Consider the following 27612-nt stretch of genomic DNA (forward strand, 5'->3'; position numbering starts at 1 on the left):
AGGCAGGGCTGGAAGGAGGGCTGCCAGGACCACAGCATCGCCCTGACTCAGAGTATCTCCAATTCAAAGAGCACACTTCCCTTCCAGAAGCTACTGGGGCTTCGTCTGAAGAGTGGCTGCTTCTCAGACTTGGCTGCCTAAGACATTTACTCAAGTGACAGCAGTTGGTGGCTGAGCCAGGATATTATGGAGGACTAAAAAAAAGCACAAACTTAAAAAAAACCGTGTATTCTTTAAACCGTCTTGCACGCACCCAGGCACAAGCTAGATGCATCATACCTTGCACCTACACCATCCACCTGAAAAACACAGTAAAATGACTTAAGAAACACACTATTTATTTGAAAAACTTTTATTTTGCATAAAACAGACCCATTCCCTTTGTGGGTCAGATGTTACCACCTTTAAAAAAATGTTTTTTAACTCTCCTTTCTGTCCCACTGAAAAATTTATTTTGAAAGGGTTAAGAAGAGTCTATCATTGCTGGTCAAAATCGGCCTGAGGATGGCCACCAGGGGCAGAGGCCTGAAGGCATCATCTGGGCAGGCCTGGAAGCCCACGGGGTGCAGCATCCTCAAGCCCAGGGGCAGCAGCGCCTCCGGCCTGCCCTCCAGGGAAGCTGCATGTGGACCTCCATGGTATTCAGCCTCCAGTTTAGTCAGCCTCGAGTCTGGGCTGCTCCCGCGCCTGGTGTTTTATGCGTGTGATATATGTGTATCCATCCTGCTTCCCTGCCTTCAAGGGAAGACTTAACTCTCCGAGAGAAAACCTGTCTGGAGCTGCGCACATTCTCACAGCTTGAGAACGCCTGACGCAGGAAGTCACCAGAGTACTCAAGTCAACCGCAAACTAGTGGTTACAAAATGGGAGCTTTAAAAAAAGTGCTCTACTAGAACTGGGTGTCCTCACAGTCAGGAGCAGAAGGCTGGGGCTGCTGTGCAGGCCTGCGGCTCTGTGGCACCTCTCTGCAAAGGCTCGCGTCCGCCTTCCAGACTGCAGGCTGCCGTGTGTGCTGTGGAGGATGCCACAGTGTTAAGGCTGACCGGGACCAGAAGGTGACACTGGGCTCTCCTGCTACGTCTGGCCACTTATAGCAGATCCCTAGGCCACACTCCTTCCAAGCCACTTTGCAAACTGTTTGCCTGTTGTGGGGCCAGCAGGAGCTACAAGGGCCGAAGGCGGCTCTGCCGGGGCTGGACCGGTTTTGTGGCATTCGAGGAGGTCTGGGAAAAGCCACGCAGGCAGCGAAGGTCTTTTCCCACGTCCAATTTTATGGGATGACTGGGGTTTGAAGATGGAATCTAGAAACCCTCCTCTCCCCTTTTTTAAGTAAAGAGAAAAGAAAAGGAGACCTTTGCCTCATGTGAGAACAGGTGGAGAATCAGCGCTGCGGCGGCCACTAGCGGCGTTATCTCCCGGATGTGCATGGGAGAGAGATGGCAGCTTCTGGACAGACAAGGATGACACAGGTTCTTTGCTCCTTTGCAGCTGGGATGAATGTTCAAGTTGAGGCACAGTGTGGTTCCCATGGAAAGCCCAAGGTCAGCACAGCCACTCAGCCTGCTCCACTGCGGGACGCCTTGGAGGGGCCAGGCCTCTGCTCCCAGCTGGCCCCAGCCCACGGAGGCGGCAGGCGGCTGGAGCGCCCCTGGCAGGCGGGTCTGGTCCGGATGGCTCCTCGCTGGGCTATGTGCTAACTGCTTTGATGGACAAGCACCCCACCCCAATTAGCTCAGTGGTTCGATGAGCTGTACACAGCCAGGCTGGTGCGGAACCGTGAGAAAGGAACGGTTTGGCTATAGGAGCTAGTGATTCGGGGCTCGCCCTTTATGTCCCCATGAAGATCCGGCACAAGGCAGGTGCCCGTCGCCTTTGGAAGGAAGGGCGGGAGTCGCTGATCTGCTTGAGAGGCGCCAGCCTGCATCCCAGCATCCACTGCAGCACTCGCGTTTCCGTCTGGGTGAATCTTAGGCTGGGAGGAGGGAATTCTCACCAGCCACATGATTCCAGGGTCCCACCTTGCACCCTCTTGGCCTGTGTGGATGAGGGCCCATCCTGAAACCTTCTTTAACATATGTGCGGAGGAAGGTGATGCCCTGGCCCCCAAACTGAGACAAGGGGGAGTTCTGCAGAGCCAGAATTCTCATTGGGAGGGTGAGAGTGGCAGCTCTGCTGTTGGCCTGGCCCAAAACAGAACAGAAATGCACCCTCATCACATGAGTGGTCCAGATGGTCTAGCGCCAGGGTGAGGCAGGCACCGGATGGAGGAGGGACAGAAAGCTGTGAGGAGGACCCACACAGGGGTTCTGGGCAGCTCCCTGATGCCAGCCAGGCCAGTGATACGAAGAGAAAGGCTAATAAATAGATGCACGTGACGAGCGCTGGGCAGCCCAGGACCAGGTTGCGTAGGACGCACCAGATACCGCTGTGGCTCCCGCACCTGGGCGCAGGTGATCAGTTCCTCTAGTAAAGATATACAAACGAAGTTACTTCTTTTCAAGTATTAAAAAATAAGTTAATTGACAAAAAGGGTTTGAAGCGGCTGAGCGTCTTGCCAGGTTGTCAGCTTCATTTCAATGTGCAAACACAGGAAAAACACCGAGGAAAAGGTCATCTCCTGTCCCGACATAAATGTGGAACAGGGACAATGCCTGTCTGCCAACTGGGGGCTTAGAATGTAGGGCCTCATCCTGTCCCCCAAAGTCAGCATTTTCCAGTGTCAAAATGGTTGTGAACTACAAGCAAAATGCAGCAACCCACAAGCCTCAGGCCACAGCCAGCAAGCGGCCCAGGCATTTGGCCACTTAGGGTCCAGTGTGTGGTGTTCGGCTGGAGGGCAGACCCCTCCTGCGTCCTCCTAATTTGCATAATAATTCAGGAGCCTGCCCGCACCTCCATGTCTCCTGTGATGCTGGGGTGGGCATGACTGGACGCCCCCATCCTGGGTCTCGATCGCACCCTGACCCCTGACCCTGCTTTCATGGGGTATTGTTTACGTTTCTTTGGTGGTGCTCCAGGGAGCATGAAGAAGACAGTGCCCCTCGCACGGCGCACTGTGGTTCTGACGGGGAGCAGCTTCCCTCTCTTACCAAATGTGCCAGTGGAAAAAAGGGGCACAGCCAGCACATCCTCAGGGAGCGCACGGGGTGGTCCCCTGCATCATGCCATACACGCCGTGCTCCTCCTCTGAGTGGGAGGTCCAGGTGGGCCTCCTCCCAGGAGGTGGAGCCGTCTCAGATAACCACTGTCACCTGGGGCTCCCCACTGCATGCGGGACTCGACCACTTTCCAAGCAGCACACGGGCATCTGAGCGTAAACTCCAAGGAGGTGCCAGGCCTCCTCAGATCGCGGCTCCGGGTGGTTTGGATGCCACTGCCTGGCCAGGCGGATGCCAACAGAAAATGGAGCATTGGGTAGGAGCTCAGGACCAGTTAAGGCTGAAGCCCTTGGACAGCATGGCAGCCTCCAGGTCCTTGTCCTCCTCTCTCTCCCGGAGCCGCTGCTCCTCCAGCAGCGCCACTAGTGAGTCTCTCTGCTCCACCACCTCCAGCATCTCATTGAGAATCTGCTTCTCTTCTGACAGCTCCTCCTCAGTCTTAAGGTGATCTTGAAGGAGAAGAAGGCATGAGGTGAGGGGCCTGGAGGTGGCACCCACCCTGGCCTCCATGGGTGCCTTACCCCACTCACCTTCCACTGCCATGCGTTCCCGGAGCTCCTGCTGCAGTCGACTCTGCCGGTCTTCCAGCTCCAGCTCCCGGGCACTGAGGAGGCAGGGCAGGAGGGAGACAAGCCACAGTGATTGGGGACTACCCCTCACCCCCAAATCCGGAAGGACCTCCATGCCTGCTGTGACAAGCATAGCGCCAACGCCCCCTACCCAAGGCCACTCACAAGATCATCAGCTCCGACTCGTAGCGCACCATGGCGTTCTTCTCCTGCACTAGCTTGAACCACTCCTGCATCAGCTTGGGGTCGTCCTTCTTGCCCATGCCTGCCGAGAGAACGCTTGTGTTGGGTGCAGGGAGTGCTGCGCCCACCCTGGCCCGCAGGAATCACACAGGGCAAATGTGCAAAGAGGGCCGAGCAAGATGCTGCCGGAACTTCCACTCCCAAGCCAGGCCCAAGGTTTGCCTGCAGCCATGGGGCCCCGGCGTCTCCCTTCCCGGGGCCTGCACTTTCCCGTGTCCTGCCATCCCTGTTCACCCCGTCAGCGACCTCGCCAGCGGGGACCTTGCCCTCCCCGGGGCAGGTTTCTACCCCTCCTGCTCTGTGTGCTCTCTTAGGATGACTTACATTGCTTTCCCTCTTTTTTGCCACTCAATGTTTATTTGGCACTTGCTATGTACTAGGTCTCCTTGGAGGAAACCCGTCTTGTAAACGAGACAAATGTGAATTTGTAAACTGCACCCTGCCCTCAGGTCATGCTCATTTAACTCAGCTCTTTCTTGGGCTACTGCCCCTCTGCAGGGGCCACCAGAATAGATGCCTTGTCATTTGTTTACCTCCTGACCAGGAAGAGAAGACACCACCCCTTAACTTGTGGCCTATCAAGCTTCCGGATGCTCTCCCGCTGGATCCCGCATGGTCGATGCAGGGCATCTCAGGATGGCCGCAGGGTTTCTCACCAAGAGCAGAGAAACACTAGCAGCCCCTGGGGATGGAAGGAGGTGGCCACGCCCTGCCCTGGTCCAATCCAACAGAATGCCTGTGTCTGGTGGCTGCCTGCTAGCTCAGGCTGCCTGAACCAACAGGTGCCAATACCAAACCTCCCCTAGGGACGGCCTGACCGCTGGGCTTCACTGTGGCAGGAGGACAGAAGAAGTCTCCAAGGGACCAAGCCACCCAAGGAGAGAACAAGGTCCTTTTCCTTGGAGCACAGAAGTTCATGGCAAAAGTATGGTCCTGCCTAAAATACATACTGTGTCAGTGGCTCTTCAATATTTTTGGATTACAAACCACTTTGAGAATCTCATAAAAGCTAGGGACTCTCTTCCTAGAAAAATGCTTATGTGTGCAGAGCAAACCATTTGATGCAGAGTTCCAAGCTGCTCCTGGGCTTCCTGGGGTCCATCCATGGGCCTCAGGTTAAGGGGCACTAGATGGGGACATCTTTCAGAGGCCCTTGCACTCTCTGTGTCCCTTGGCAGGGGGCGTTCTAGGCCAGTTAAGACAAGCCCAGGAGTGTGAGGAACACAGCCTCAGAAGGGCCAGCCACAGCCCGAGTCCTCCCTCACTGCTAGCTGCCTTTCTCCACCTGCCTTTCTGGCACACGGTACACAGACACATCTCTTATCTGCAGTGGTGTCTGCTAGACAGTTAGTCTCTACCCAGTGGCCACACCAAGGAGGCAGAAATGCACCATGTTCAACAAGCAGGGGTTAGTGTCTGTACTGTGCCCTAGTGCACATGCGGTTCTGCTCCCAAGGGGGTTCCTGCCCCTGAGCCTCCTCTGAAGGACGGAAACCCCCCAGCCTGTCCAGCCTGCAACTGTGGAGTGTGTGCCTGAGGGTCAGGGGACCAGCGCTCTCCTCACCCAATCCAATAGGCTTGGGTCTTGGCCTTTAAGCCAGTCCCCACTCAGTTCCATGCATTGCTTTCGGAGCGTCTCTGCACAATGTGCCCACATGGCCGTGGAGGAGGGGCCCGAGGCATGCAAGCTGTCCAGTGCGCCCGGCCACGGCGGCACCAGGGAGTCTCTCCCGCTGCCCACCTCCCCACGAAGATACAGAAAATGCCACCGGAGACGTGCGGACAGCGCTCACTAGCTATGGAGAGCTCGCCCACGGCCACCGGGCAGGGGCTGTGGTGTGTGAGCGAGAGTCGGGTGAGCGCTGTGGACGGCAGGTAAGAGTTAGCAGGGTTAGTCACGGCCACACCCCCCACATGCCTTTCAACGACAATCTTATCACCACAACAGACTTCAAATCAGACAAACTTAAAACACACACACTCAGCAAGACACGAGGTAGAGAGGTTTGCTTTCAGTGGTTGTTTGGAAAGGGGCCCGAGGGCACTGGTGTAGATCAGTCTTTGTAAGGACAGTATTCCTTGACTCTCCCATCCAAATCGCTGCACGCAGGCGGGAGGCTCCTCACCTGCATCCCTGCCCCTCTATCTGATGGATCTGAGACTTAAAGCCCCAGCCATGAAGGGCCAGCCAATGCTGCAGCCCTGAAGGACCCAGACCTGGAGGCTCTCTGGCTTTACTCTGCACCCTGGTCCTCCCCATAGACAGTCAAAGGGATACTGTACCTTTAGAAACTGCCACAGACTCATGACATTTTGTAACAGGACTATTGAGGGTCAGAGAGAAAGAAAGAGAGAGAGGTAGGTGGGTTCTGGCTCTGTGTTTGACTAGTGTTGCTACACCCCCTCCGAGGCAGTGGGGATGGGGTTGGCGAGGTTACGTTACCTTCCTGGACACAGCAAGGGCAGAAGGAGAGAGGTCTACGTCGTGGAGTCCCGCCACTGGGCTCAACTTCAAAAGGGACCAAGCAAGGAAGAGGAGGAGACGGAGAAAGACAAAAAAGGAAGAGGAGGAGAGGAGCAGGAATTTGGAAGTGGAGAGGGACAGGGAGAAGGTGGAATAAAAACAAGCAGAGGACAAAAAGCATAAAAAGTGAGAAAGGAACAACAGGAGGAAAAGAAAATAATACAAGAAATGGAGAAGCAGAAACAAGGGAAACAAAGTCTACAAATGAATTAAGTCCTTTTTTCAGCACGGAACTGAACAAGAGCAGACCCAGCTCTGGCAGCATCACAGAGGGGGCGTGGGGCCAGAGCCACAGTGTGGATTCTTCCAAGAGGGATGATGTGTTCCCTACACGATGACGGGAGCACTCGGGCCACAGGGCCCTCCTGCCTCTACTCCTTATCAGGAGGGCAGTGGCATCTGGGTTGTCATACAGGGGCCTTTGGGGCCTTGGGCCCCCTCCTCAAAGCCCCTGGATAGGTCTGCCTGGCTCTGAGACAGACTGCATTCAATAAGTGGCCAACATGGCTTCCAGGCTTGCAGGTGACAACCTGGGGTCACCTCCCGGACCCACGTGGAATCCTCTAAGATGTCACCACAGGTATGTGCCTGAGGCAAAGCTGGCCTTGACAAGTGCAGGGCAAGGAGGGGCCTCTGAGTCTGTGGGGGCAGCACGCCATCCTGTGACGGGCCTCCAGGACGCTCACACCTGCGCTCCTTCAAATTCTGAGCCAGGACAATTTTGGGGAAATGTACAAACACAGAGGTGACTTCCACCCATCCGTGTCACTGTCCCCTCTCTCCCCCAGGAACAGGGAGAGCCAACCACCCCCTTTCCTTCTGGCCCTTCTATGGCTGTGCAGGGACCCCATGCTGCAGCTGGGGGCTGTCACACTCTGGATTGTGAGACCAAAGGGGTGAGCTGACAGGACACGCCAAAACTTACAGGAACGATGCTGAGAGGAGTGCTGACGGGGCATCGAGAGACAGTGCGCAGAGAGACATCTCTAGATCTGGGGTCTGATGGCTACTCAAGGACGAGGGAGAGGAGTTTGGCAAGGGACCATCACAGAACCACAGAGCACACACAGGGACAACAGAGCCCAGGAAGACACGGGGCCTCGGCCCGCGGGGAGGGCAGTGTGTGGTTTACAGAGAGAACAGGGTTGAAGAAATGGCCTTGTTTTACTCAACAGAAGGCCAACAAGACAAACAGCTGGCTGAGAGGCCACTCAGCGGTGCAGCTGCATGAATACAGGTGTTTTCTGTCTTTCAACCCTTCCAGCGTGGCGCATAGTACCTTGGGCACACTGAATCTGCTATTGGGTACAACTTCAAAACCAAAGCCAGGGACAGTGTGCATGCGTGTGAAATGCTGAGTGTACCCAGTGTGCTAAGCACACACGGCACAGCCGGCCGAATGCATGGGTACGAGGGAGGATTTCTTTCCTCAGCAATACACTCTGCCTTACAGCCGACCTACAGTCAACCTCGGCTTCAAAGTGTAGTCTGTCTTGAGGCTTGGAACACCTGGATGAATCCCATCAAATACATCAGTGAACAGTCCCTGCCACCTCCTGGGACTGGTGTCACAGGTGAATAGGCCATGCTGTGGAGCGGAACAGCGCCCATGTGATACACAACCAAACACACTCAAAAGGAAGAGGCAGGCGTCTGCACGGGTAATAATTACAACATATGTTTCTGCTTTCTGGACAGCACAAAATACAGCTTTCAGCTGTTTTTATGTAGGCCACATCCTCATACGCCCTTCCCAACACAGAGAACAATATAACAGAATACTGGGAACAGAATTAGGAAATGAAATTAGAAAAAGGGAGCATCAGGTAAAGCAAGCATTTAAAGAAGCCAAAAAGGCTTTCTCCTAGCAAGAGGCAGAAGCGCGTGTGAGCGGCCGGCGAGTCCGAGCTGCACTGCGGGGCCGCTACCTTCGGACTTCCCTGTACGCTCCACACTTCTACAACGGGCGAGGCTACTTTTATAATCAGAAAAAATGCCCAATCAATACAATTTTCAAAAGAAGAAGTGGAAGGGAAAAACCAATCCAACAAGGGGAGTTCCACCCGACTGGAACCTGACTGAGCATGCATGGGGCGGGGGTGGGGGGTTTATAGTAAATGCTTTGCCTTTTAGGGGGATGTAAGAAATAGAAGACTTGGTTCACTGGTTCTAAGAACAAAGATGCTGTCAAGCTTCTGGCAAATGGAAGTTTTTTGGTTTTTCTCAACATCAGGGTAACGGGTTTCCATCTGTTGCTAACAGGTGCTATAATTTACCACTTCTCAAAGCACTCCTGCGTGCCCTGGGCGCTGGCCACCCCTCCTGAGCTCCCGAGCAGTGAGCGGGTCCTGGTCAGAGGACCCCTCCTCCCTGGAGCACTCTGCTGCGTCCCCAACACTCGGGGGCACATCGGCTCCATCTTTCCCTCTGAAGCAGCACTTCCTTTGGACGTGTGACCCAGGGGTGGCTCTTTAGTGCCACTCGCTTGACACCTGGCGGGCAGGCAGTGCCTGTCACCAAATTTCAAAAAGCAACAGTACACCACCAGGGAGTGAGGCCTGTCCAGAGCAGCGCGTGAGATGGGCACGGATGGCACTCTCCGGCTTCAGGGCGCCCTCGCATGCACCACCCACGTGATCCTCACACCGGCCAGGTGTGGCTGCCAGGATGGGCAAATTCAAATGAGGGTTCTGAGGCTCAAAGGAGTTAAGTGTGGCAGAGCCTGGAAAAGAAGCCAAATCTTCTTGCCCACTCTGAACTCAGAGCTTGCCCTCTTCAACACAGGCTCCAGGCAAATGTAACAAATGCTGACGTCTCAGGCAGCTCAAGGAAGAGCAGTCCCACAGACCCTGATCAGAATGTCACACCTGGAAGGGAGGCCTGATGTCCCTTCCTGCCTCGTCTTCTGAAGAGGCCCTGAGAGGGTAAGTAGAGTCTGTTTTGTCTGTGCCTGGGGAGACAGTGAAGGCAGGACCTGAATCCAGGCCCGGCCTTCCTAAGTCGGGGTACCCCCTACACTACCACCTGGCCCTTAGCACAACCGAGCACCTCACTCCAGGCCCTGCCTCTCATGGGCCCAAGACCCAGTGTGGGGTAGAATGGCCAACAGGGTGGGGGAAAGAGTGGCCAGCTGTAGGGCAGGTCCCCTTCTCTGTACTTGTACTTCTATATTCCCACCTTCTCTCCAACCAAGACTCTTCACCTTGGCACACTGCATCAAGAAGACACCCGGGCAGGTGGAAAATCAAGCAAGCAGATGAGCCCATGCACTGAACCTAGATGGTCATCTGGAAGGCAGGCAGGGCCTACCTTAGTCCTTCTGGTACTCGAAATCCAAGAGCCATAGCCCTGAGACTGGGGAGCAGAGGCTTGAGTGCCTTGCTCACAAGGATTAGTGAGGATACGGTCAGAAAGCTCGGAGGTACGGGGGCTCACACCTGTGATCCCAGCACTTTGGGAGGCGAGGGTGAGATGACTGCTGAACCCAGGAGTTCGAGACCAGCCTGGGCAATGCAGTGAGACCCCGTCTCTACAACAATTAGCTGGGTGTGGTAGTGTGAGTATCTATAGTCCCAGCTACTCAGGAGGCTACGGTGGGAGGGCTGCTTGAGCCTGGGAGGTCAAGGCTGCAGACAGCTGTGACTGCACCACTGCGCTCCAGCCTGGGTGAGTGAGACCCTATCTCTAAAAAATAAATAAATAAGTAGTAATAGCCCAGAGGGGCCAAGACAAAGGCCCAACTCTGTTCATAGCCCGACAACCACCAGTGACAATCTGTGTGGCGGTGGGTGCTGGCTTGATGCTCTGCATTTCCGACTCAATCATTCAATTCTGCCTGGTTCTATTTAACCCACTGGCTTCTACATGGATGCTGATATCAAAAACAGCAATATCATACATGAATCATGGCCTGTGGTAAGGATGATGCGGGAGACTAATAATTTATGCCAGAAATGTTTACTGAGCACCCCAAATGCACCGGCCACCAACGCTAACCACGTGGCAGCCAGCAGAGGACACAGAGGTGGCCACAGCCACAGTGGGCAGGCACGTCGGCGGGCCGTCCTCCAGGCCTGCTGGACAACTGGCCCCGGGGACCTGCCTCATCTTGGTCTCCACCTCTGCCCACTAGACAGGCTCCCAGCTCCCCCTGGTTGGACAAAGGCACCATCACCACAGAGCTGGGGAGGTCCCTAAAGCAGTGTCCAGCAGACCAAAAGAGGGCCAACGAGGGAGACTTCTAGAGCCCAGAGGCCCCAGCCTGGAATGCTGCATTTCTCCAGGGAACACGGGTTAGGTCCTGGAGTGTCACCAGACTAGTACCACACACAGAGGTGTAATGAGGAAAATGGGCTTTTTATGAGCCGAGCCACCATTTACAACTGTATTTCCACATGAAAATACAGAATCCCAAATAATCAGCTTGCAAGCGTTTTAGAATACCAGCCTTGCAAGAGGTGGAGGCTGGCCCCACACCCTCCCTTCTGATATGCTGTTGTGTGTTTCACGCACACACAAACTCTGTAGAGCCCCAAGGTTAACGTCTTCCCCTTTCAGCCACACTTTTGGAACATCCTGCATAGATAGAGATCATTTTTGGTTTTCAGTTCCCTTTGGTCTCTGAGGATCACACTCCAAGGCGTCAGGGACAGGAAAGAGGCTCGCTTATTCTCAGGCATATTTTGAGGCTCCACTTTCCTGCCTCTCTGGGCAGCCACGTGCAGCCCTTAGCTTACCAGGGTGGACTCTCTGGACTCTCATTTCTCACACTTGTTTTGGCGGTGATGCCACTATATTTACTGCTAAATATAGTACCACTATAAATAATAACATAAATATTATAATGATAAATAGTGTTGGAGCAATGCCTTTTTTTTTTTTTTTTTGAGACAGAGTCTCCCTCTGTCACCCAGGCTGGAGTGCAGCGGCGCGATCTCGGCTCACTGCAAGCTCCGCCTCCCGGGTTCACGTCATTCTCCTGCCTCAGCCTCCTGAGTAGCTGGGACTACAGGCGTCCGCCACCACACCCAGCTAATTTTTTGTATTTTTAGTAGAGGTGGGGTTTCACCATGTTAGCCAGGATGGTCTCGATCTCCTGACCTTGTGATCTGCCCGCCTCGGCCTCCCAAAGTGCTGGGATTACAGGTGTGAGCCACCGTGCCCGGCCAGAGCAATGCCTTTTTATTGAACTCCTGTCGGAGACACCAAAGAGCTTTTGTCACCTTTTCCTGGGAAACACAAGGGGCATTACCTGTCATGGCTATGCCCAACTGACTGGATTAAACTTTCAGAAAGCAGCCAAGTGCAGTGGCTCACACCTGTAATCCTAGCATTTGGGATGCCGAGACAGGTGGATCACTTGAGGTCTGGAGTTCAAGACCAGGCTGGCCAACATGGTGAAACCCCGTCTCTACTAAAAACACAAAATTAGCTGGGCGTGGTGGCGCACGCCTGTAGTCCCAGCTACTCAGGAGGCTGAGGCAGGAGAATTGCTTGAACCCGGGAGGTGGGGGTTGCAGTGAGTGGAGATGGCACCACTGGGTGGGTTCCAGCCTGGGTGACAGAGCCAGACCCTGTCTCAAAAACTTTCACAAAGCAAAGTGCTCAGGGCTGGAATTCCTTGGCGGCTCAGGTTTACGGAGTGGGGCCACCGTAGATTTTCCACTCTGCCTTGCTCAGGTTATGCAGCCTGGGAAGTGTGAGGGAAGACTGACCAAATGGGTTGCTGACTAAGAAGGCAGTCGGCTATTCTGAGTCCCCAACCCAGGAAGCCTATTTGGTGGGCACCACCAATGCCATGCTCCTGGCCTGGGGCAGCCTTGGCACTGCAAGGCTGAGGTCCAGTCTAAAACCTCGGGCGATGACAAACACCATGGCCCTGACAGGGGTCCCAGCTGGCTGGTGTGCAATACTGCAGACATGCAAGCAGCTGTCATGACAGGGTGAGGCTGGTCCGGCAGGCCCAGTCTAGCATACACATAGTGGGGCTGGGAGACACCCGGTGCTACACAGACTTAGTGCAGAGATAAAGCTCCAGGTTGGGAGGAAAAGTGAAGGCAAAAAAACAAACAAATGCATGTAAGAATTACAATCTAAAATACACACACACACACACGCACGCGCGCGTTGGGAAACCTTGCTCTAAAACACACACACACACACACACACGCGTGCGCGCGCGCGCGTTGGGAAACCTTGCAGGTTCCAAAGTTCCTAAGCAAAGCAGAACCAAGCTGATGGTGGACTGGTCAGGCAAACCAAGAACCTATCAACATGAAACTCAGAGAAGCAGAGAGAACAGGAAGACGGCTGCTCAGAAGGGCAGGGGCTGGCGTCCCTGCACCTCCATCTCACAACAGCAAGAGGCCACCTCCAGTCCTTCATGTTACATTTCTAAACCTTTTGTGTTCTTTAAATTTCCTTTGAGACATATAAATCAAGAGATGAGGTCCCCGAAAACTAGAAATTATGTGTGTGTATTTTCAATCAGTTTTAGAAGAAATGTGGTTTTCTTCTAGATTTCCAGTCATCTGTCTGTTCTAGTGCAATAAAGCAGGCTGGGCCGGGCCTGTTCAGGGTCCCAGGGAAGAAGAAAGAAGGGGAGTGGCCACCTGGGGACCCTTCCTCTCTGGTCCAAGGGTTGTTTTGAGTCTTTTTAATGATTTCTTTGGAAATCACAAGGTCCAGCTATGTGAGGAAGGGAAATCTTCATTCTTTATACTCTGTGGCTGAAAAAAGGAACTTTCAGAGCCTTTAGGTAGTTCACTGAGAGCCACTGAAAGAGCCTGGAGCGTGACACACAGAGCACGGGGCAGGGGTAGGAGTCGGCCCCTCTGGACAGGAGGTGGCATTCCCAATGCTCCGAGGGCTGCTTGGAGCTTTGCTCTGCCCATGGGAGAAATGAGATGGGTGCTATGGCACAGAAATGGGGCTTCGGGGTGGCCTTTTGGGGATGCAAGCACAGAGGGGCAAGGGCAACCAGGTTTTACATATAAGGCTCCAGATCTCAAAAGGGTGATTTTCCCTCCAATTAACGAATATTACTAAGTGCTCTAAGAATGACACAAGAGCAGAAACAGAAAAGAAACCTAATTCTGGCATTGCCGTCGTCCTCATGGGCGTGGCGAGAACAGGGCCTGAAGTCCACAAGAGACTCCCTGCAGTGGGGAATGTCCCCTTCGAGCAGCAGCCCCCACGTGGTGGGCAGAACCCGAGAAGTCTTGAATTTACACAGCATAACGGTCTGGGAAAGGGGAAGTGATGAGCTGATGAGCCCACCTTCAAAGGGTTATGAGTGTCAGTGGTGGGGCACTGTCTGATTCACAAGGCATCCTGAGTTTCCTTTTTCTATTTATTTCATTTCCCCCTGGAACTTGCTGGAATTCTAAATCCAAAAAGCTAGTAGCTGCAGTCCGGGAACCCAGAGGAGAAAGCAGCTCACTACCTCTTCTCACTCGAGCAAGGGCGGGTAAAGAAAGCAGGAGATGCGGGCTGGGCGCGGTGGCTCAGGCCTGTAATCCCAGCACTTTGGGAGGCTGAGGTGGGCGGATCACCTGAAGTCAGGAGTTGGAGACCAGCCTGGCCAACATGGTGAAACCCCGTCTCTACTAAAAACACAAAAATTAGCCGGGTGGGGTGGTGGGTACCCGTAATCCCAGCTACTTGGGAGGCTTAGGCAGGACAATCGCTTGAACCTGGGAGGCGGAGCTTGCAGTGAGCCAAAATCGCGCCACTGCATTCCAGCCTGGGCGACAGAGCGAGACTCCATCTCAAAAAAACAAACAAACAACAACAACAACAACAAACCCAAAAAACAAAGCAAGCAGGAGATGCGATGGGAGTGTTAACGGCATCTTGAACTGGGAGGGAAGTGTGGCTACAATCCTAAAGAAACGCGTTCTGACAGCCCCTTCCAGGAGATTCTGAATGTAAACAATTTTTTTTTTTTTTTTTAAGAGACAGGGTTTTGCTTTGTTGCCCAGACTGGAGAGCAGTGGTGCGATCACAGCTCACTGCAGCCTCAAACTCCTGGGCTCATGTGATCCTCCCACCTTAGCCTCCCTAGTAGATGGAACTACAGGCATGTGCCACTATGCCCAGCTAATTTTTAAAATTTCTTTATAGAGACGGGGTTTCACCATCTTGCCCAGGCTAGTTTCAAACTCCTGGGCTCAAATGATACACCTGCCTTGGCCTCCCAAATTGCTGGGATAACAGGTGTGAATTTTTTCACACAGTGAAATTCACTTAGCATAGACATAAACACTCCCGAGGTGGTGTTAGGAGAAGGCAAGAGGCATTAGATGGGAAAAGGGTCTGTTAATTGGAATGTAAGCACCGGCCCTTCTGCAGCACCAGTGGCCGTTGAGTGTGGAGGTCCCTGAACACACCAGAAGCCCTGGGACACTGAGGGAGTCTCCGAGGGCGTGGGTCCGTGGGAGCGTGGGATTGGAGAACACAGGAAGCACAGACAGCAACAGTCTCTCTTCCCAGGGAGGTGAGAGCCCCGCCTTGGATGTGGCACTGTCTGATAGGTGGAAGCACAGAACTATGACATTGGTTTTTAAATGAATGGGCCAAGAAGTGACCCTCTTAAAGGAATGGGGTCAGGGTAAAACATGAGACAATTATCTTGGCCATTCTTCTGTTTGAAGACTACCTCTAGGCATGGAGCCTCCACGGGGAGATGAAGGGGGCAGACTGCCAGATCAAGGACACACGGACAGGGAGGAGGAGCCACAGTCCCCAGGATTCCCCTCGACAGAATGGCAGCTGCCCAGGAGAAAAGCTGCCCAAAGCTTAGAAATGAGACATGGGGGTCAGCCATTCCTCTGAACTAACACAAATGGCAAGATGCCAAACATATTGCAACCTCTAAGCTAGTGGTTCTCCTGCTCTAGAGAGCATCAGAACCCACTAGAAGGTCTGTTACAGCAGATAACCAGGCCTCACCCCAGAGTTTCTGATTCTGCAGGTCTGGGGCAGGGCCTGAGGCTGTGCCTTCCTAACAGGCTCCTAGGTGATGTTGCTGCTGGTCCAGGGACCACACTGAGAACCACGGCCTTGAGCTTTTCCTGTCTTCACTGAAAAGAAGTACGAAGTGAGCCCCAGGACAGAGCAAGGAGGGAGAGACGTTGTTATGGGCACCCGTCAACCTGGCTTTGAGTTTGGTGACTCCGGGCAGAAATCACTACAGAGAAGCCTTTCCCTCGCACTCAGCTCTTCTGGGAGAAATGAGAGCACGACCCAGTGAAAATGGTCGGGCTGAGATCTTGGCATGTTTGCTTCTTTGCGTAAGTGTGGCAGGCAGTGAGCTCCCTAGCAGATATGATTCCTACAAGCAGTGAGAGATGAGATTCAGGGCAAAAGCTGTGTTGGAGTGTGTGTATTTAGGGGACCAGGACGCAGATGCAAGGCTGGTGGAGTCGGGTGGGCAAAGTTTTATTATAAAAAATTAAAAACGACCCCAGGCAGCAAAAGCAAGCTCAGATCTTCCTCTGGAGCACATGTGGGCAGCGGGGAGATCAGCACGCTGCTCTGTTTTGAGCTGGAAAAGGGTCTGTGCTTTTGCCATTTGGTTATTGGGTTGATTTCTCCTTGTTTTTGTGAGCAGGGACTGGGAAGCGTGGGTGGAGAAAGGGTGTCAGCGGGGTTAGTGTCAGCACAGGCGCTGCCATACATACCACCCAGATGCAAGTCGATGAGGTCACTGTAATAAGACTCTCCCCAATAGTCTACAACAAGGAATCGGTGAAGAGAGAGTTATTCCATCAGGTAGCCCTCCTGTCCCCCCATACCCAATCAATGATATGATATGGAGCAATCAATGATATGGAGCGCAAGAAACACAGACAAAGCGAGGCGGCAGAGGAACGGCTGGAAAGCATGCGTGCCTAAGTGCATCACATACTGCATGTCCACACATGCCGTATCTGCATACTGCGTGGCTGTGGGAGGAGGGCGGTAACTAAAACCCACTGTGGGGAGTCAATGGTCACTATCAACATGATCCCACGTACACCACGGATCAGCCAGGACAGAGGCTTTGGCTTTGCTGGGAACTCCTGCCCCTGGGACTGAACCTTCTCTAAGAGTTAATAGAGCGGGGCTGCCTGCGTGTCAGTTGCTGATACTGGAAGCCCCAGGCTGAGGGGCTGGAGGCAGGAGGTAAACGTCCTACAGAAGCTCTGAAATCCTTAGGTTTCATGCAGTCAGTGCTCTCCCAGGAATTCCCACGACCCCACTGCTGACTCTATCAAATGCCTTGCAGACCCACTTTTGCCGAATGGGTTTGAGAGGAAGGGGATCCTGTTTCGAGGCTTAGGCCTCCAAATTCAGTGGGCCTTCTTAACAACAGGAAACGAGCAGAGACTCATGCAGAGTTCTTCCCCCAGGCACTCGGCCGAAGGCTCCTGGAGGTGTGCCGGCCTGGGGCACTCCTAGCCTGGTAGTTCCACAGCTGTCTGGCCAAGAGCGCTATGTAATTTCCACGCCTGAGATGCAGACTGGGCACTGCCGAGAGGCTGGGCTTGAGCAGGCGGTCCTCATCTCCCCAGAATCATAAAGACACACAGAGCACAGCACTCGGCCGCCATGGTGTTGCCCTCTCTCCAAATCCCGCATTCTGAATGCAGATCCTCACAGCCTCCGGTCCCACCTGAGGGCCTCCCCTTGAGAGTGACACAGCAGACAGTGGTAGAATGCGGTCCTGCCCCAGTTTTTCAATGCATGCTCAAGGCTGAGTCAGTGTTTTTGTAACAAAAAGGCTTCCCAGGTGCCCCAGGACTGGAAATTACCTAAGTTGTGGCCTGGCCCTAGGATCAAAGGTGCTGAAGCTAATCCTTGCAGCCTGGCCATACGTCGTCATACCTTAGACAAACGGAGAACGGGATGGCAGGTCCATGCTAGAGCGCTTCTCTGGAAAGGCAGCTTGGCTAACAAAGTCTGACGCCCTCAGACGGTGATGGAAGCTGGAGACCCCCAAGTGAGATGATGGCAGGTTCCAGCCAGTTTACTACAGTCCCCAGGGAAGGGCAGATTGCCATGATGAGAAGACTCCAGATTATTATCATGCCCAGCTGCCACTGCCTTCTTCAGGGCTCAGCCAGGTGCCACAAGACTAAGAAGAGGAACGGGACGCAGAAGCAGGAGAGAAAGCAGCAGCAGCACGCACACCTGGGCTTCAGAGACGGCATCGGCCAAGGAGGGGCAGGGCCACGGGGAACTGTGACGGGAGACCAGCTTGGAAGGGATGTATTCACGTAAGAGAAGGAACATATTTGGAAATTCTTATATTCTTATGGTAGGAACCATAATTCCTGAAAATTCCAGAGAGTTTCTCAAATGCATCACAACGAAATATCCCAACAGAGCTACTAAGGCCCGTCTTGAAAAACAGAACAGAAACATCTTTGGATAGAGATATCTGCTGAAGACTCATCTAAAGGAAGGAGTTTGCACTACAACAGTGGTTTTCAAGCCTCTGTGGAACCCTAAGGTTCTTCCAAAGGCATTCCAAGGGGTCTCCCAAATACCTGATGTACAAATACTTGTAGCTCTTTTAAGAGCCCTTATTAAAATAAGACACACCATCTTCAAATGTTTTTGTTTTTGAGACAGAGTTTCGCTCTTGTTGCCCAGGTTGGACTGCAATGGTGTGATCTCGGCTCACTGCAACCTCCACCTCCCAGGTTCAAGCGATTCTCCTGCCTCAGCCTCCCGAGTAGCTGGGATTACAGGCATGTACCATCATGCCAGGCTAATTTTTTGTATTTTTAGTAGAGATGGGGTTTCTCCATGTTGGTCAGGCTGGTCTCAAACTCCCGGCCTCAGGTGATCCGCCCACCTCGGCCTCCCAAAGTGTTGGGATTACAGGCGTGAGCCACCACGCCCGGCCCAAATGTTTTATATGCCAACTTTTCACCCACTGGAGACCATCAACCCAATAATTTGTGCTGCCAGGTGAGCTTGATTTTGTGGAGCCCTCAGGATCAAGTTTCCACCTCTCTCTGTGTGTAAGTGGCTGAACTCCCTGTAAATGTGTTAGTGAAGAGGACATTTTATTCATTTATTTATTTAAATTCTGGCCTGCAGCATAGTGCTCACCTGCCACCGTTCAGGGTCTGTCCAGGAGAGCTACAGCTCAGTGACAGCACGCACGCCTGTCAGTGAGTCCCTTTATGTAGGTGGGTAACACGTTTTGCTGCGGTATTACAGCATAGCTGGGTTTTTGTTCACTTTGTTTGGGAGCCTCTTGTTTGAGACTTGTTTGTCATGAGGAATAGGAACTGCTGTTAGATTTGCTATGATCCAACTGTGGAAAAAAAAAAAGCTCTTGCCTCATTTTAAACTTCTAGTGTCTACATCATTTAAACTGCAGAAATCCTGAGATTTCCAAGTAAGCTGTTAAAAAAACCAAAAACCAACCAAATAAAAAAAACCGTGTTGTCACTTATAGCAACTACAGTTCTTGTGTGTACTGGCTGGATGCCGGGGCTTGGTCATGTCCACGACTCTCTGCTATAACCTGTATTTTCAAATCTGTGTTAATTATTAACATTTGAGAGTAATTCTTTTTGACTTTAAACTTGAACTTATCATCTTGTAAAAAGGGTTCTGCTGCTAGAAAAACAAGTTTGAAAACCACTGACTTAGACGGCATTTGGGTTGTATATGTTTGAGGAAATGTGATTATCTAATGAGTAGAAGAAATAATTCTGGCAAAATCCTAACGCCAATCTTCAATGGTATATTATTTTCCGGCCCTTTGGCAGAAGCTGGAATAACAGGGCCTGTGACAGGGGCATCGAAGCACTGTTTTACACTCAGACTTCACGGAGGCCACAGGCGCTCAAGTGCTTTACAGAAACCACCAACCTTGATGGCACCACCACCTCAACCTCATGAGTAAGGAGGGCAGGGCGCTGTCTTCTTCCTGAAGGGCTTAAACCATGAAATGTGGTTATTCTGTCTGTGTGTTGAGATCTATCCACTGCTTTCCATCTTGGCAGAAGTGATTTGTGGAGAAGGGCAAGAAGGAATGAAGATGAGCCTAGGCTCTCTCCTGATATCTTCTGCAAGAAGAGAAATGGCACGAGGGCAGGGCCCCATAGGCCCGGACGCAGTCGGGCACAGGTGGGCTGGGGCCAACTCCATCTGGGCTCAGGCTTAACTGAGGAGGCCAAATCAGAGCGCGCAGAGCAGGGCAGGGGGGCAGGGGCACCGCAGGTTCGCTGGGAAACCTCGGACCTTCTTAGGTGAACCCAAATCTCCTTGCTGTGCTTGTCTCACAGTAACACATCCCAGTCGTCTCAGCCTATCGGATGCTAAGTGCTTCAAGTTTTTGCATTTCCTTTGGTAGCCTGGACTTCATGCATTAACAGCATCAGGTGAGCCCAAACCAAGAACATCCACATCCTCACCTTTCTCCCCATCCCATCTCTTTGACTGAAGGTCATCACTGAGTAGACCGATAAGCTGCAATTTCCAGGCCTTAAAGGGCCTGGGAAAGGAGACCTACTTCCATTCTGGACTCCCTCACTCCCCACCACACAAACTTCAGTCCTACAGGCCACAGGAATTCATCTTGACACCAGGCACTTCCCATGAGCCCATGGGTCAGTCTTTGAGCAAGATCATATGGCAGCAGCTGGCCCTGCTCCTGGCCGCCTCCTCCCAGTTCTTCCATTTCACAGAGAGCCTGCCTGTCAGCAGAGGCACCCTGCTCCCCTCTGCCACACTAGAGTGAGGAAGTAAGAGGATACTCCTTTTCTTCATCCCCAGCTCACAATTTAAACGCTGAACCTGCAGGCTATAAAGAGACGGAAGTTCCCCCATCCAGAAACTAGACGAAGATTTGTGGATGTTTGAGAAGGCAGAGTGGCCACTGCACCCCCAGGGCTGGTCCTGCAGCTTCAAGGTCCTGAACCAATAGGACTTCCTGGGCCGTGGGGCCAGAGATGCCTCAGGCACTCCCTTGCATTCTCTGTGCCCAACTATGCTGAGCGCAGCCGCGCAGGTTCCCTGGATGGAATGGCAGGAATGAGCGCATCACATTCTCCAGGGCTTCCCTGCCAGGAGCAGCAGTCACGAGCACAGGGCCCTGCCAGCCACTCCCCGGAGTCTGCTCCACGTCGGCTGGTCACATGCCCTGAGCCTCTCCAGCCCTGCCCTAAGTGACCAGCCTTCAGCAGACACAGGGCCTGGGTGCCCTCTGGAAATCTGTGTGTGCCGAGGGTGGCCACATGCTCCCCCACCAGTGGTGTTGAGGGCTCTGTGGGCAGGAAGGTCCCAGGGAACTAACGACAGGAGGGGGTCTGTGGGGTGCAGGCTGGGGACCTGCTCAGTGCAGTTCTGTGATGGTTCCTTGCGGTTCAATCTCCCTCACTCCCAGTTATTCCCTCCTAGAGTAAATGGTGGGGTGGGAAGGAGGGGGAAGAGCCAGCGCTCGCCATCAGCATGCCGGGGACTGAGTTTCACTCTATGGGAAATGGCAGCCCAGAGGGGCTGTGGAGCAGGATGGGCCTGGGGCTGTCTCAGACAGGTATTTTCTTTTGCTTAACAGGAAGCCCCAAATCTCAGTGATGAAGGGCCCCAGAAAATCCTGCTGGAAAAGGAGCTGAATTCCAGGTGAAGTGAAGCAAAACTAGCCTACCACGGCGGGAGGGAGGGCTTCCTCCAGGAGCAGAGCTTAGGAGGGAGCCCGGCAGTACCTGCTTCGCCCCGGAGCGCCTTCTCCACAGCCACGCCCCTTTCCTCCAGCCGCCGCTGCCTCTCCTCCACCTGCTGCAGCTGCCGCTGGATGATCTATGACAGACAGCACAGACTGAGCACCCGGCTCTCCAGCCCTGCTTCAGGAGGACACACAACTCCACATCCACATGAGGGGAAACAAAGGAGCTGCCGCTCTGGAAAGGGCTCTAGTCTGTGGGCGGTGCGCTCAGGGTGTGGCGTGGAGAACACCTGCACCAGAACCACCTAGCTTGTGTAGACGCCAGGCTCCGGGCCTTGCTAGTTAGCATCAAAGCGCGTGGACGTGACTCAAGTAGTGACCACCCTCCCAGGAGTGTTGCAGAGACAGGAAGTGGATGTAATCTGTGGCAGGAGAGGCCTGAGTACCAGAACCTCAGACTGTTCTCACGGCAAGACTGCTAGAGTGCTGGAGGGGGTTCCTGAAGAGTGCAGTGGAAATCCCATCTTTACGATAAAAATTTAAAAGAGAAGGCCAGGCACGGTGGCTCATCCGTGTAATCCCAACACTTTGGGAGGCTGAGGTGGGCGGATCACAAGGTCAAGAGTTCGAGACCCTCCTCACTAACATGGTGAAACACTGTCTCTACTAAAAATACAAAAATTAGCTGGATGTGGTGGCACAGGCCTGTAATCCCAGCTACTCGGGAGGCTGAGGCAGGAGAATCGCTTGAACCAGGGAGGCAGAGGTTGCAGTGAGCTCAGCGCCACTGCGCGTCCAGCCTGGCCACGGAGTGAGACTCCGTCTCAAAAAAAACAAAACAAAACAAAACAAAAGAAATCTACAATGGTCTAGATTCAGGGTCTGTGCAGCCTGAAGACAAGCTGGAGAATGGGAGGAGAGCTCTGACCTCTGACCTCTTCCCACAAAAATCCCAGGCCTATCAGAGGCTGAGGGGCCACAAATGGACTCCTGGTGACAGTCCTCACAATTGAATGAGGTGACTTACAATGATTATTCTACAACAAGGGATTCGGGAAACTCAATGCAGGGTTCTTCCTTTTATTTTTATTCTTATTTTTATGAGATGGAGGCTCGCCCTCTCACCCAGGCTGGAGTGCAATGGTGCAATCTAGGCTCACTGAAATCTCCACCTCCCGGGTTCAAGCGATTCTCGTGCCTCAGCCTCCCAAATAGCTGGGATTACAGGGGCCCGCCACTATGCCTGGCTAATTTTTTTTTTTTTTTTTTTGAGACAGAGTCTCTCTGTGTCGCCTAGGCTGGGGTGCAGTGGCACAATCTCAGCTCACTGCAAGCTCCACCTGCTGGGTTCACGCCATTCTCCTGCCTCAGCCACCCGAGTAGCTGGGACTACAGGCACCTGCCACCACGCCCGGCTAATTTTTTGTATTTTTAGTAGAGACGGGGGTTTCACCGTGTTAGCCAGGATGGTCTCGATCTCCTGACCTTGTGATCCGCCCGCCTTGGCCTCCCAAAGTGCTGGGATTATAGGCATGAGCCACCGCACCCAGCCAATTTTTGTTTTTTTAGTAGAGACGGGGTTTTGCCATGTTGGCCAGGCTGGTCTCGAACTCCTGACCTCAAGTGATCCGCCTGCCTCAGCCTCCCAAAGTGCTGGGATTACAGGCATTGAGCCACCGCGCCCGGCCTGCTCTTCCCTTTTGACTGACAGCTCCACCAAGGCAGGGCCTCTGTGGCTGCACTAGCCAAAGGTGACCTGGATGGCAGGAAGGCCCGTCTACCTCTGCTCTGCTCTGCACTGTGCTTGTGTGGCAGGGAGCAGCTGGGTGGATAGGGAGATGCTGCCCAACCCTCCCATGCATGTGCCCTGGTCCCATCCTCCAAGGTTTTACCTGGGCTCGATGCAGCCGCTTAAGCTCCTCCTGCTTGGCCTGTCTCCGAGCTGCCTTTTGCACACGCCGGGTCAGCTTGGCATTCAGTTCCTCCTCTGTGTAGGTTCTTGGCTGGAGAGAACAAGAGAAATTTCCTCAGTCAGGTGCACGGAGGCCTGGGACAGGGGTGGGCAGCAGGCCAGCAGGGGCCTGGAGAGATCTGTCCCCCATGTCGGAGCTGGTACCCGGGCAGATAGGACAAGCTGTCCCCTGTAGAGTAGAGTGCTAAGAGGACGGTGGTGCTGATAGGCAGAAGGCATGAGGTCTGCAGAGTCCCCAGCCTGCAGCAGCCCTCAGTGCCACGGGCACACCTAAGATCCACAGAGTGAGACATTTCCCCACCTCTACACAGGCACAGGAGGCTGAGTGGGGACCGACTGTTAGGCAGTTAAAACAATAAAGGGACACACGCTCCTTTATCACTGAGATCACCTGCTTCCCAAATAACGATGTCTGGTCTTTTTAAAACTTTGTGGGAGGAAAAACATTGGTAGGCTGTTTCACCAAGCCTCCTGCTTCTAGGAGGCTTACAGGGGAAGCAAAGAGAGAAATCGGGATCCTTTTATTTTCCTGTTTGGTATCAAAGGTCACTTTCTTCAGAACAGCAGTATCCATGAGAGTCTTCCAAGAAATGACGCCCAAGTAGAGAGAACAAGGATGTTTCTCTTTTAAGTCAAGTACAGTCTGAAGAAGGAATTGTGGAGGCGAACCTGGACTGACTCTGGGGTCTGCAGAGGCAGCCGCTGGCCGCTAGGAAGAAGAGAGGTTGTGGCCTGGCCAGGGCTGTTGCGCCTAGCGCCATCGAGAACAGAGGAGGCAATGGCCTGATCCAGTGCAAGTCCACGGACTGGACAGCCACAGCCCCCTGCCTACGTGGGTGCCAAGGGCTCAAGGGAGCATCAGATGCTTTGAACAAACCGTGGGCAACAAGAGGGGCAAAGGTTGGGGATTTGCCTTTATTCATAAGACCCTCTTTATTGCCTCTAAGAAAATGAAACAAGGAGACTATATAAAAGATCTTTTTTGAGAGAGGGTCTCATTGTCACCCAGGCTGGGGGGCAGTGATACGATCATGGCTCACTGCAGCTTCAAACTCCTGGACTCACGTGATCCTCCTGCCTCAGCCTCCCGAGTAGTCAGGACTATAGGCGTGTGCCACCTCGCCCGGACAATTAAAACAATTTTTTTTTGTAGAGACAGGATCTCGTTATATTGCCCAAGCTGGTCTTAAACTCCTGGGCTTAAGTGATTCTCCCACTTCAGCCTCCCAAAATGCTGGGATTACAGGTGTGAGCCACCATACCTGGCCAACAAGAAAACTTTTATAGACTTCAAAGACAAACATGACTTGGGGTCTATACTCATCATCTTCACTTGAAGAGCTCAAATGACAGAGGGTCCCCTGAACAGGCAGTCCCTAAGGGTCATCAGTGGTGTTTCAGCGCTGCGCCTTGCTGATCAGAGCTGAGGACTGCTGAACTGCCCCTCTCTGGGGTGCCCAGCCCCACAGCGGCAGCTGTGTCCCGACCCAAGGAACCTGGAACAAAATGACCACATGCACTCCAGCCGGTGAGGAGCAGGTGTCTCATCCTCCTTCCCACTCATGACGTGGCTAACGGAAGTACTGCTGCCAGTGTGTGCCACAGCCCCATGCACGCACAAACACAGTTAGTGAGGATGTGGCTGGAGGGCCGGGGCCGGCACCGGCGCCGGGTGGTTAATCACAGACATGCATGCAACGGTGACCAGCTGACGGGAACGAGACACTACCTTTGATGCACACGATCTCCTGAATGCCAAGGCGTGTGGTACATAAATCGACTTTTAAGCGGATGGCATCAGAAAACAAAACAGAATAGTAATAATAATAATGATTAACAAATTAAAAATTAAGAACACAGAAATGGAGCAAAATAAGTTAGAAGTTGAAAACAAACACACAAGACTTAAAACACGAGATTATTTTTCACAAAGTCACACAGGACTGCCTAGGTAGGAATCTGGGTGTGAAGATCCTAGTGGCGGTGTCTGAGTGGACCCGGTTTTGAATACGGCCGGGGTTCACTCTTATACTGGGAAGAAACAGCTTCTTCCTCACCACCCCCAAAACTCGCCTCATCTCACTGTCCCTTGTGTAAAGTTAAAGCTGTTAAAATATGTGATTCTAGATGCTTTTCTCCTTGAGTGACCATGTGCTTGTGGAAATTCAGCCCACTTCTTCCTGCTGAATGCTCCGGGGGAGTGGAAGTGCGGTGCGGGAGGAAAGGGGGTCCTGCTCTCAGAGACAGACACAACAAAACTGGGAGGGAAACCGCCCATCTCTCCCAAAAGGCCCTCCGCTGGCAGTGTTCCTGTGTGCCACCCAGCTGCCATTTCTTGATTGTGCCCGGTAAAGGGAATTGAACTAGCATCAGTAAGTGCTGTTCACCAAAAGCATGTCAGGCAGCAGCAGGAGCCTCTACTCATTCCATCACACCTTGTGCAGAGCCGCTCTGAGGGTCAAGGTGAGTCACATCTGCTCTTGTGGTCTCACCAGCCATATTAAACGGCTGAAAGGCATTAAGGAAACCAGGGTGTGTGGTGGCGCACAAGACAGGGAAGTCCTGAGAATTCCAGGCAGGCTGCAACCCCAGCCGCGCTCCCTGTTGCTCCATCCATCCCATCTGTGGGGCGGCCTTGTGCGGAGCTGTGCTTCCCAAGCCTACAGGCGAGGGAAGAATAAATTTGCCTCCTTCGACTTTGAGCACCTGTGTCCCGCCTGCCTCAGGTGGACCCACCTCTCCCACAAATCAGAACAAGAGAATGTCGTTATGAGAACAAGCCGGTTCAGAAAAAGAGACAGATGATTTCCCGAAGCGGCTTGCAAAAAGCCCACAGGAACTATGGACCACACCCCAAGGAACAGCACTAACATCTTCACCTATGGCTGATGTCAACAGTAATGGGGGGCAGTGGCTGCCTTCCCACAATCTACCCGTTTTCCGGGCTGGGAGGGGCGAAGTCACCACCCGTCCCTGTGTGCCTGAGGTGGTGGCCAGCCACAGGAGCTGACGTTCTGCTGTGAATCTGGATGCGGGGTGGCAGGGTACCCAGGCCACACCCTGGTGGGCCGCAGGGCTCAAGAGGCAGCTGCATTGCTTGTATTTAAAGTCAAATGGGAGCAATTAGAAAAGAGGTAAACACAAGTTCTCTCTTGTAGGTTGGGCTACAGGTGACTTTTTAAAAGTCTGAATTATCCTAAATTTTCTATAATAAACATTTTAAATAAAAAATAAGTATTTTGACTGGTTTAAAAATTTATAACAAAACAAAACCCAGGCTCTTGTTTCACAGATGCTGTGAGGCGGGAGGAGGCGTCTGCTGCTGGAGTGGCCCCAGGATCCTGGCCTGGCAGAAGGGGCTTCCTCCTTCCGAGGCAGGTCAAACCCCATCCTCACTTTACAGCCCCTGTTCCCCACACTTATTTTGAAAGATTTAAACCCACAGGAAAGTTGAAAGAGGAAGACAATGAACACCCACATGCCTCTCACCTGTGTCTGCCAAAGGTTACCATTTTGCCACACACTTCATCTGTATGTCATCTTTTATATGACCTTTTGTAATGAATCATTGGTAGATACCACGACCCTTCGTCCCTAAACATTTTAGGATGGACTTCCTAAGAACTCAGACATTTTCCTATATAAGTTTCCTACATAAAAGTACATTAACAGTGCCTTTATCACTTGCAAGGAACTTAACAATTTGATAATATTACACATTTATACTATCATCCAGTCCTCAGTTGAATTTAATTGTTCCCAAAATGTCCTTTATGGCTGTTTTTGTTTGGTTTGTTTTCCTCTTTAGCATCCATGTCTTGAATAGGCACAGCACCCAGCCCTCGCTCAGGCTGACTCCACACCATGCGGAAGTCAGGTCAGCTGCCCGTGGTTCGGTTGTCTCCCATGTCATCTGTCTCCTAGGTTGGCCTTCCCCTAGGTCATTCATCCCCTAGCCTGGCCATCCCGTAGGTCATCCATCCCCTAGCCTGGCCGTCCCGTAGGTCATCCATCCCCTAGCCTGGCCGTCCCGTAGGTCATCCATCCCCTAGCTCGACTGTCCCGTAGGTCATCCATCCCCTAGCCTGGCCGTCCCCTAGGTCATCCATCCCCTAGCCTGGCCGTCCCCTAGGTCACCCAACCCCTAGCTTGGCCGTCCCGTAGGTCATCCATCCCCTAGCCTGGCCGTCCCGTAGGTCATCCATCCCCTAGCTCGACCGTCTCCTCGGTCCTCAGCCGTCCTCTAGGTCGGCCATCCGCTAGCCTGTCTGTCCCCCAGGCTTGGCTTTGGCTTTAGTATTCCGTATGTGACGTCTAGCAAATGGCTTTGCCTCTGTGGGTGCCCCTGGAGCGTGGGGCCTTAGAGGCCGCCCTCTGGCTCTAGGGTTCCATGACTGGTGTCCATAGCTTGTTCCTGGGGTCCTGTTCCTGTTTCTCCCTTGCTCCTCGTATCTGCTGGGCCCTGGGGAGGCTCA

General features: G+C 53.0%; 1 protein-coding gene across 29 annotated transcripts in view; it reads right to left on the bottom strand.

The window, feature by feature from the left end:
• Positions 1-336: 336 nt before the first annotated feature.
• The window catches only part of MICAL3 (microtubule associated monooxygenase, calponin and LIM domain containing 3), a 238472-nt gene continuing 211196 nt past the window's right edge, over positions 337-27612 (bottom strand). For 14 of the 29 annotated variants that reach the window (XM_055374866.2, XM_063704558.1, XM_055374883.2 and 11 more), the window contains 7 exons: positions 24867-24917; positions 23058-23168; positions 21206-21299; positions 6414-6479; positions 3893-3992; positions 3689-3762; positions 337-3607 (listed from right to left, as the gene is read on the bottom strand). In XM_055374866.2, the coding sequence (XP_055230841.1) occupies positions 3423-3607; positions 3689-3762; positions 3893-3992; positions 6414-6479; positions 21206-21299; positions 23058-23168; positions 24867-24917 (681 nt within the window). In that variant the 3' untranslated portion in view covers positions 337-3422. Of the gene's footprint in view, positions 3608-3688; positions 3763-3892; positions 3993-6413; positions 6480-16177; positions 16229-21205; positions 21300-23057; positions 23169-24866; positions 24918-27612 lie in introns of those variants that run through there. The other 15 variants (XM_031005636.2, XM_063704563.1, XM_055374885.1 and 12 more) reach the window with 6 other exon arrangements.

This window comes from Gorilla gorilla, chromosome 23 (assembly GCF_029281585.2).
Source record: "Gorilla gorilla gorilla isolate KB3781 chromosome 23, NHGRI_mGorGor1-v2.1_pri, whole genome shotgun sequence".
In the NCBI taxonomy this organism is placed as follows: Eukaryota; Metazoa; Chordata; class Mammalia; order Primates; family Hominidae; genus Gorilla; species Gorilla gorilla.